Source organism: Pomacea canaliculata, linkage group LG3 (genome assembly GCF_003073045.1).
Source record: "Pomacea canaliculata isolate SZHN2017 linkage group LG3, ASM307304v1, whole genome shotgun sequence".
Taxonomy (NCBI): domain Eukaryota; kingdom Metazoa; phylum Mollusca; class Gastropoda; order Architaenioglossa; family Ampullariidae; genus Pomacea; species Pomacea canaliculata.
Window position 1 is genome coordinate 2949291 of NC_037592.1, and position 10968 is coordinate 2960258.

At 42.8% G+C, this 10968-nt stretch overlaps 1 protein-coding gene across 9 annotated transcripts; it reads right to left on the bottom strand.

Moving 5' to 3' along the window:
* Window position 1: 1 nt before the first annotated feature.
* LOC112559189 (monocarboxylate transporter 12-like) lies at window positions 2–10387 on the bottom strand. 9 transcript variants are annotated; one of them, XM_025230204.1, is made up of 8 exons: window positions 10199–10386; window positions 7352–7571; window positions 5913–6192; window positions 4132–4272; window positions 3314–3450; window positions 2558–3197; window positions 1772–1822; window positions 2–1542 (listed from the first exon to the last, which is right to left on the bottom strand). In XM_025230204.1, exons 3-8 carry the CDS (start codon window positions 6115–6117, stop codon window positions 1226–1228), a joined length of 1491 nt encoding a protein of 496 aa, XP_025085989.1. In that variant the 5' UTR covers window positions 6118–6192; window positions 7352–7571; window positions 10199–10386; the 3' UTR covers window positions 2–1225. The 9 variants fall into 9 exon arrangements, with proteins under 9 accessions (XP_025085989.1, XP_025085985.1, XP_025085984.1 ...); XM_025230200.1 differs by having other exon boundaries at window positions 7352–8722; XM_025230199.1 differs by lacking the exon at window positions 10199–10386 and adding an exon at window positions 9060–9911 and having other exon boundaries at window positions 7352–8722.
* Between the last annotated feature and the right edge of the window lie 581 nt (window positions 10388–10968).

Below are 10968 nucleotides of genomic sequence, written 5' to 3' on the forward strand. Positions count from 1 at the left end.
ATTTTTGTGCTCGTTTCATTTACTTTCTATCATTCATGTTTATCTCATGCCGGCACACGCGCGCGAGCGCACACACACATATGATTATCTTTAACATTTACCTTTAAGTAATATTTTATTTCCTGCTGATATAAAGATGAACAGAGCTCATCGTATTTGGGCTTTTCGAAATCGCTTTTTCTCTCATCCGATATTCTCTCGTTTATTCTTTCTCTCCCTCACACACGCGCGCATACGCTCAATCCCTCCTCTACTAACCTGCTACCTTTGCCTTCTGTTTACTCCATTATGTTTGTCTCTTTATTTAACTGATATTTAGCCTCAAGAGTCAGTAAGTAGACTTCATTATGTTCAATTCCTTTTTCTAGGTTTTTCTATTCGTCTTTCTTGATTTCTTCGTCTTCGGATGGCAGATCCGGTTAGACTATTGTCTCCGTTTGTAAACTGACCGCATTGGCGTGGCTGATGTCAGTCTAATGGCAGCTGCAATGGAGACAAGACAGTTGACATATTCATTTTTTCTCTTTATCCCTCTTTCTCAAAAACGCAGAAACGGCTATTGATCTTTGTGTTGCCCGCTCCACTGATGTTTCTGCGTGTCAAGGCCATTTTGGCAAGAGATCATCTCCCGCCACAATACATGCGAAGAACAGCACCCGAGCACAATCACACAATAAACATCCTTCGGCGAATCGCTTCATGGCGAATGTTTGAGGCGGTTGGTGGCGCACTGACTAAAGGACTTCACTATGACAGTGAGAATCGGTTGTCATGGGTTCGTATCCCGGTTCCGACACACCGCTCTCTGCTTGCAAAGCTAATCGTCGGTGGTTTTTTTCCGAGTATTCTGGTTTTCTTTTAAGTCTGGGGATGTCTTGTGTGCATGCTTGTTTGTATGTGGGTTGTGTGCACGCAAAGAAAGTCACTCTTCGCGCCTAACAGGAATTGATGACCTTTAGCAATGCTTGCACCTGTGTGTGTATGTCAAGAGCTTATTCAAGCTTGGCTGGTCCTAGGGATACCGCGTTAAAAATATAAACTTTATTATTACTATGTTTCACTTTTAATTCCCCCTTCATTCCTGAAGTCATTTGACTACTTTTATTTCCTGTTAAACCCTGCTCTTTCTTGCAGCCTGATAAAGTTTTAAAATAATCTTCGGCAATCAATGCCCCTTCACAAGCCGCACCTTCATTACTCCAAACTATAGTCAAGCGTCACGTGATCAAGTCTGATTTGCGCTAGCCACCTTCTCGTCCACGGGGTCTGTTCTATCCTCCAACAATGGGAAACCTTCCTTAATTCCTCGATGGTCTAAAAACGGCTCCCTAGAGGCTGTCTGGAATTCCGTGTCAGCCGCTAATTCCAGCTGGCCGTCCTCAACGACAACGACGACAACCCCATTATCCAGGAGAGGACTTCCGTCTTGCAAGCGTGACGTCAGAGCTAAGGCTGGTAACTCTCCAGCGCGGGCGTCGCCTTCTCGTCTGGGAAACAAGGCGGTGCACATGGCGCAAACACTTGCAGCGCCGAAGAGACTCGCTGAGGGCCAGAAAAACGACAGTTAGTGAAGGTAATAAGCCACCCACCACCAACCTGGCTTACTTGTAACATGAAATAAAGTGTCTTCGTGGATTTCATAATGAAAGTTTAGTAACCTGAAGATGCTGTAGTTAACCAGTATCATAAAATCTCTAGTATCCTCTCTCTAAAGTCTAAGTTAAAAGGCTTTTACAGCTTAACATGAAGTTAAATGTATGGTACAACTTACCTATAAAATAAAAGGCATGATGGAAATTATGCTGCGCAACATAAATCATACCTGAAACATGAAAAATAATTGTTTTAGAAGGAGCAGAATGCATGGAATGTTAATACTTTATCTTTGGAAGCTTTGACACGTATTATTAAAAAAAACTTTTACAAAACTGCGGCGCTCCCTAATGTAAAACACAGGCAAAGCATCGTTTTAATTTAACGTTCAGTCAGACACACAAAGAGCATGTGTGATGACATTTAAATAGCTATGTGTGATCTGTCTTTTAAATTTAAATTAAATTAAACCCAGCTACTTAGGATTCATCGCGACAAATCAGCCAGTCTCTTAAGCAGAAATGCCAAATGCAGAGAAAGAAGAGGGTGCCCGAAACGAGGTCCTATCCCAAGAAAACCTGCCTTTATTGTATTGGTGAGCACTTCAAACATTGCGCCATCAGGTTTCTCCAGATTAATTACTTTTCAGGTAAAATTACTTTCAGGCATTCATTGTCCCGTTTCTAGAGACCCTCTCCCAGCGAGTAGCCCCCTACCATTAGTTGTTATTCCCTTTCATTTTTTTTTATATCCGGGAACAATCCTGTGATATTAGCCTCAGTCTAATCGTATAGATGCATAAAAAAACAACAACCAACCAATCACAGCCACACCACCACCACCACCACCTTGCCCAATCCCCGAAAACTCGACTGGCTTTGCAAGTGCAAATACACATACACACTTAGACACACATACACACACTAATACAAACATGCGCTCACGCGAGCACACACACACTTACCAGAGATGGGCGGACCGACTAAGGATCCAATGCCAGCAGCGAACATACACAGTCCTGTGCCCGTGGAAACATGCCTCACTCCAAGAATTTCCAACACCAGCGGCCCCAACAAGGCATACGAGCCTCCAGTGTACAGTCCGTACAGCACGGCCAACACGAACTGAGCCACAGTTGAATTCACGGTCACTGGAATAAGGAATGCAACGAGAGCGGCAATGAAGATGATGCCGCCATAGATGAGGATATTGTCCACGCCGGGGTCGAGGGAAGCCACGCCGGAGAGGAGGCGCGAGATGATGCTGCCGACGCCAGTGAAGGAAATGATGAAAGACGCCTTCAGGTGAGAATAGCCGTTGAGGATCAGATACTTGGGGACGTATAGGTAATAACTGGAAGCCGCCACCGAGACGTTAAACAAGCTTATCAGGTACACCAGGAAGCGCAGGTAGGTGATGACATAAAGGTATGACGCAACATTCGGACATGCGCAGAGGCTGCTGGTCTCTTGGTCTTGTCGATTTTTCCGGCGGTCACGTTCGAACCGGGAGAGGGGCATCAGGAGGCCACAGGGCACGGAGTGCAGTCCGATGGCGCCCGCGATCAGCAGGGCACCGTGTAGGCCGTACGTCTCCAGCAGCACCTACGCACACACACACACGTCCACGCTCTTAGACCTTGAACGCAACGCAAATAACACGCACGCACGCATGCGCTCGCACACACACACACACACACTCTCGGTCTGTTCACTCTCACCTGCATAAGAGAAGGATGAATAAAGACGCCAAGGCCAGACCCGCAGACGCAGATTCCGCTGACAAGTGTGTTCTTATCTGGGAAGTGGTACAGCAAGGAAATGCTGGTCCCAGTTATAGACAGGCCCTGTCCGATCCCTGGTCACGTGATACTTGGTTATACAATGAAATACACGCAAAACAAGCACTCACACGCATACACTCATCTTTAAAGTAAAAGCTCCCTCTCCACGTGGGAAGGTAATATTATTATTACTGTTATTAAGGCCTATGGTGTTGAACAGTGTTTCACTATGTATTATAGTGTTAGTTTAGTCCTTGTTACTCCTCGAGGACCACAGGGCCGCAGTTTTTATAGTGTACCACTGTCCTAAGGTCTATAGTATAGTGTTGTATGTTGTGCAGTTCGCTTCGTGCTCAAATTAAAACACCTTTTATGGATCATTTCACGATGACTCATCATTTCGGTGTTAAAGATCTACTAAATGGCAGACTATGCTTTTTTGTTAAAAAATGAATGGGTTGATTTCATTAAAAATAATATGTCTTATGTGCCATGAAGAGGTCGAAACCGTTCATCGATAAGTCTAGTTGATAAATACTTTCATTTTTCCAATTATCTATCGTCTTGATGAAGTAAGACGTTGCAATGGACAGGGCTTAAATGAAGGGAATGCTTTATAAATCGCGGAAACAGAAGTAGAATATTTTTTTTATGCTGTATTGATTACGGTCTTGTTATTTGTATAAACATTGTTCCCTTGTAGAAATTAAGAGAAAAATATCATCAAATAAAAACCACTTCGCTATTTCACTCACCGGCAATAATCAAGGCCGGATACAGCAGCGGGAAGCTGGTGATGAAGTAACAGCTGCCCAGACCAAGAAAGTGCAGCAAGCCCGCCAAGACAAGAGAGACGCGACAGTTGAACCTGTTGACCACCGTGCTGGCAAGCGGTCCTGCACAGTCAGGAATGAGTGATAAGCAAGTTGCGGCCTTCATTACAGGAATAAAGTCCTCGCTACTTTCAACACTAAAGGCCCCCGACATATACCTACCCCATACCCACCCATCACTCTGGGATCAGTGACTGTGGCAATCACGCGAAAAAAAAAAATCCCCTAAGAAGTCACCACTAATCTTCGCTTTACTGTTTCTATTAAAACGTGTCACCTGTAACATGCTACATGCTGGCAAACCAGCTGCCAAGATACAGTGCAACCATCCGCTTTGCATGTTGCTGAAAAACATACGTTTGCTATCTGCCTCCCGTCATATAGTTAGTTGCACCCATGTATCATATGCTATACTACTTATAATTTGTGCTTGTTACACACTTATATTTCACTCAATATATATATAGTGTATGTATGTGTTCGGTGAAATTTTGTAATCGATTTTTCACCCACCTGCACATCGTGCTAGAGGTCTGAAATTTTCACCAGTTACTGATATCCGGTGACAATGCAATACTGAATCACTATCAGCAGTCACAAGTAGTTAATCTTTTAAAAATATAATTTTACACGAGACTAGGGGAGATAAGTAACTGCTGCTCTAGGACTAGGTAACTGTAGGTTATCCCCCCTAATTCGGCCTATAAAATGAGAACAAAATCACAATGTAAAACGAAAAAATCGATAACAAATTCAAACAGGCAATAGTTCCTTCTCCTGGATGATTACATTTTAAAAAAGAACAAACAAACCATAACACAAAAGACACAACCGTTTAGAAACGATTTAAAATAACCCTGGCATGCGGATCGGTGCCTGTGTATGTTTGCTGTTAAGAGTTCCTGTGTGTGTTACACTGTCGGCGTGCTGGTCTGCTTAACAAATACGTGGGCGCGAAAGTATTGTGGCGATAGTTTCTCTCAACATTTTTGTGTTCCCCGTGCTTCATGCGTGATGTTTACCGAGGTGTCAATAATTTGAAAGCGTGTATAAATAGAGTGCTGCGCGTCAGTCAGCAGATAGCCGGTTCGCTACCCGTGTAGTGCAGCTACAGTCGACCCAACAGGTAGGACATGGTAGCTGACTTAAAGAGGATTGGGGAAGGTAAGGCAGGGTTAGGCAGCAAGGGACAGGAGACGGGCACCGCCCCGCGAAAAATAAGGTCTCTAACACCTCACTCTCCAACGACCCGAAAAGCGTCATGCTACGACCAGTGCACTAGTTCTGTACCAATGCAACCCACTTGTTACTGTGTCTGATTGTGCTTTGAACGAGTTTTATTATGGATCATAACTGATTATTTTTCGCTGAGTCATCACTGACAGGCTGAACACAACCTCCGTTCCCCTCATGAAAGGCTTGAGTGCTGTCTTTATCAGTTGTTCACTTTTTGAAGTGGCGTTGTAGCGACGTCTCAGGACACGAAAGCGTGAGAAAAATGTATTAAAGACAAGCGAATCTCTTCAGAAAGCGAATATGTAGATTACTCACTGACTGCGCCAGAAGATCTTCCTTACAATGACAGTACTTTAAACTCCAGTGATAAGTTATAAACTTAATTAAGTTTATTCACTAAAATAATACGATAACATTGGCACACGAAGTCAGTGTGAAAAGGAAAGAAAATGGAGAGTCCAACGTACCGGACAGGGCGAAGGTGCAGGAGTAGATGGCGCCAAGCCACGACGTGGTGACCACGTCCTTCTGGAAGACGTCCAGCAGCGCGACGTACAGGACTCCCGTGTGGTAGCTCGCCGACCCCGTGGCCAGTGCGCTGACAAAACACGATACAACTACCAACCAGCGTCTCCTTCCTATCGCCTCTGACTCCGGCCTGTGTGTTGCCATGACTACAGGACAACTCTTGTGTTCAAGCTCCTTCGTGGAGCACGGCTGGCCGTTTCACCAAGGTCTGATGATACTCTGCTCCAACAGACAGAAACAAACGGTGTTCATAACACTGACCGAAAAAGTTGTAGACATAAAGTGTAGACATAAAGTGTTTTACGAGAGGGTTGACGCATGAATGACGTGATGTAGGCAGGTGAGTGTCTTGCTAGGAAGTATAAAAACGAGTCCGGATCGAAAGACACAAACATCCGTTAGTTTGTATGCAAGTGTATGACCAATAAACCCAATGTTGTATACTTCTACAGCGTCAAAATCTTTTAAGGATCCGGAGCTTTTCACGTCTGTAAAACACCCATCAATTTCGTTGTAGCATTTGCTTTCTGTCGACTCAAAATGTTATTGGCATTTATTTGTCTATAAATGAGCGTTTATGCGAAGAGTTAACAAAGGTTTCATCTTGAGCATAAACAAGCGTTTAATGTACATCATACTGAGACTGGAACTGTTCATGTGAAAGTAGTTGGTTTGTGTGTCTGTGAAATGTTGGGAATGGTTCTTTACTCCCATGTGTCTAATGACAAGCTGACTTCAATGCACTCAGCGAATATTTTGGAAGTAAAGCCAAGAACCTCTGACTTCATGTTCTGTCTGCCTAAAGATCTTACATGAATCCAACTGCAGAACGTGATATCATGGAAAGAAAAATCTGCATTTCTTTTCTGATGATTTTTTTTCACCACTAACTGCTACTTTTATTTATTTTTATTTTCCAGCTCGATGTACTTGCTAAAGGGCAAGCTCACTGCACTTCAGACAACAGATGTCATCAACTAATAAAGTCATTAAAATAAATTTCAGCTCCTGTCAGTTACAAAGACGGCGAGGAAAATGATTGTGCCGTGCAAATACAGGATCGTAAAACTTAATGACAAGCTGCTCCATGGAAGACTACGCCCATAGAATGTGTCCGGTTCATAACAACATTACCCGCAAAGTAATCGTTAGCTTCGTCTTGTCTTCCAATTGTGTCGTCTCAGTCTGTTCTACTATTTCATCCGAATCTTTTCGGTTGCTATCTCATCTTGACACCATTTACTGTTTGTGCCATTCAGAATAACTACTATACCATACTATGGACAATGAAAATGTCGAAATCATTATATTTAGAACAACGAAATCTTAAATCTCAGAGTATCTTATGATTTCATACAGATAAATAATAAAAAATTACCTTCTCTGTCAGCGACAACTTTGTTTGCATTATACTGTAGTCAACATTCTCTTCCAAAACGCTGATCTGTAGCACTGGACCGTTTGAAAGTTGAGATCGCGGCCATGAGTGACGCAACATACAAACGTATATTTAGCACGCCTCCATCTCGCAGGCACACACAGCCTGCTGAAAGGTTTGCAGGTTGAATACACTGACTCGGCAAATCACGAGTAACATTCTGGACAGAAATCAGTATTTACCTGATAAATATCGTTACATCCATCGGAGGAGGCAGGTAGTTATACTAACGCAGGACGTCAGCCCTCCGGTCGATGGCTGTTCAGGCGCAGTCAACGGTCAAAAAAAAAAAAAAAAAATTGATGGACGTGTACTCAAGTGCAAGAGTTTAAGGGTCTGCTGCACTTTGGTTGGCTGGCGGTTGAAACGACCCAGGCTACTGTGTACAGAGAAATACTCATTGTTTGTTGTTACCCCTTCACCGCGAGGGTTGCAGTGGCTGATGAATGACAAGTCGCACTCGCGATGAACTTATAAACGCCTAGTTTTAAGCCTGCTCTTGACTACGCAGCTATTTATACTGAACAGTAATTATACGACATCTGAATTCCGACTCAAAAGAATTACTTGTGCTCCATGTCCACCATCTGCGAATGTGGCGCCCACTGAGCTCGTGTATAACAGAAGAGTCAAATTTTTTATCGCGATTTCTTTCACTCACTCTCCCTTTAATTTAAGCTCTTTTCAATTGCCCCGCGCGAGAGAGAGAGAGACACACACATGCACGCACGTACACACCAATCGGTATTGATATTCGTTAGGCGAAGCGATTTCTTTTTTTCAACCCAGGCGTTGAACGGTTACTGATCCCACGGTTAGGGAAGGAGATGGGCGCCGCACTCACTAAATAATGCTACCCACCCCCAAATGAAAAATGTAGGCTCTTTTTAACAATCACTCTCCAAACAAACGAAAGGTAAGGAGACTACTTTAATCTTTTCGTCACTAGCGAATCTGCCTAGGGTCGATTAAATTCTAGAGGTTAACATGTATTTCTGCAAAAGCCTAAATTTTTGTCTGTGATATTAACATCGAAAACTGATTTTACCTCCAACGGAGCCAAACCCTCTCCTTGTTTAACCAAAAGATTGATTCCTATACTATTCTTGCGAGAAAGGATGTGTGATTACTTACTTGATGATAAATGATATGACATTGTCAATGGAATTTCCGGCTAATGCTTGTCTGATCAGCTACAGGCGAGGCGCAAACAAAAAAGTGCCTGTCATATCGCTAACCAGCTGTGTTGGATCACGTGACCAAAGTCGTTCCTACTTTGGACCCCTGCCTTTGACTATGTGCAAACGACACCTGTAGATTAAAATGATTCAAGAACATGTTATAGTTATAGTTATAACTGTTATACTTATGGTTATAACTGTTATAGTTTTGTCTTTTTTGGCAGTCCATTATTGCCTCCATGGCTTCTCTGATGACACCAGGATCCCCCGGGGTTGACGGGCATTTCATTCCCGCAGCTGTACTGAAACTGCTTACAGATCGAACGCTATAGAAACAGCAATCATCGAACGAACGCGTGATATACCAACCGACGGTGAAAAAAAAAAAAAACAAAAAACAAAAAAAAAAAACCGAGTGAAAAAAAGCAAAAATAAATAAACCAAAAATCACCGTTTTTCCTACATACCTGTTTGATATGACCGACGGTCAGACCAAGGTCTACACTTCTACACTCTTCGCGTTTCGTAAGAATACGTGACTGTCTCATGACATCTGTTCAACTGAAATCATGTGCGCATGCGGCGTGACCTCTGACCTGCACGGTTCAGTGGGGATGCAGACTGCATTCTCTGCTTGATATCGACGTTTTTTCTCTCCCCCTGCTTTGCAAAGTGTTACGATGTCGTAGGCTTTAGATGAGGCTGGAAATTGGTTGAAGCGATGCACGTCTCCTAGGACCATTTCTATGAAGCGAAAGTAAGTTGTTTCCCCCGGGGCTTAATGAAAAACTCGAGGACAAGCGTCCGAAGCTATAAAGCGGTGTCCAGACCCAGCGGTCACTGCTTCATGTTTCGTTACTCTAGGATATCTTTGCCGCCGCTTTATTACTGTTGTTCCAGGGGTAAAACATCTGTGGAGTCTAGACAATGTTTTATACTTTCAGAAAAAAGACGCTCGTCCGAGCTTCTTGCTTATCATCGATAGGAATCTCTCAGCCCGCTCAATGACCCGCTAATGAGCATTTATCGTTTCTGAATAGCACTACTGATTCTTCGAGCTAAAAACTTCGACCTGCAGCGACCAGTTCATCTGCAAGCTCTTTCATCGCAACATCTCTGTTGAGATGAATGAACCTTAATTACATTTCGACAGAGTTGGTGACACTTCATTTTAACTGACTACATTTCGAGTAACGAAGTTTGTGACATGATAAAAGTGAATGTAGGTTTGCAATTGATTACACACTTTTTCACTCTCGCGTAAAATACGAAGCTGTCATTATATAATGTGTCAAGCAATCAAATAATACATTTAAAGAATTTAAAAACTCTTTACACATCATCAAAGCCAGCTTGAATGCCTTCCGCGCCCGTCCCCGGGAAATGACAGAAGCTCATAGTAGAAACCTACCCCCCACATAAAAAGTCGAAAGTGTTCAGTTCATGTTTTACAACAGGATTAAACATTTACTTGGAATAATGATTTCAAGTACTGGTAGTCTAGTCTTGCCTGGAAATTGCTGTTCGCGTCGTCTGCATGTCTGCCCTGAATATAGTCCCTACATCCATGGACGTGTATGTAAGTTCGTGCTACATCCCTCCCTACCTTTATCCATTGCTTTACGTCCTACTCCGCGGGCGCAGCTAGTCCCCTGTTAGTCCGCACTAAACACCAATATGCCCGGCTAGTCCCGTCATTTACGCCGGTGGCACTGCTGTGGACTAGGCTAGCGACTAGCCATGTCCAAACACGTAACCAAGGACTATTGGTTTTACATTATACATTATATATATATACACTCGTGGTTTTACCAAAACATTCACCGGGTTCGAACACGAAGCGAATTTTTCCCATGGGAGATCACTCTTATCTCGAAAATGTCAGATGCAAAAGTGCGAGAAAGATCTGATCTGTGCATTAATAATGACAGTTGCTCCAAATTAACCGTTGCTCCTGTCAAAATTTCGAACGACAGATGAAAGAACAACAGTGCAAAGATGTGGTGAGGACGGTGTGTGCCCAATCGTCGGCAGAACGATTAATTAATGAGATAAATAAACTGTTTATTTTTTTTCCTGTAAACAACCTCAAAAGTGATGAATAAAAATAGTTTTTTGGTCAGATGAAATCAGTTTTAAAAATAAAGTATCGCTCTGGCTTACACTGATTTGTTATTCTCAGAAAAATGTGCAATATGTCTTTCTGTTATGCTGGAAGCATAACATGTTAAAACGCATGAGAAAAATACAAAAAACAAAACCAAAAAACATGAAAGGTTACTAGAATCCAAAATTCTCCTATTGAAAAAGTTGAAAAAGGAGTTGAAAGACATGTGGTGTGTGTATCTATATATTTATATAAAATCTATTTTTTAT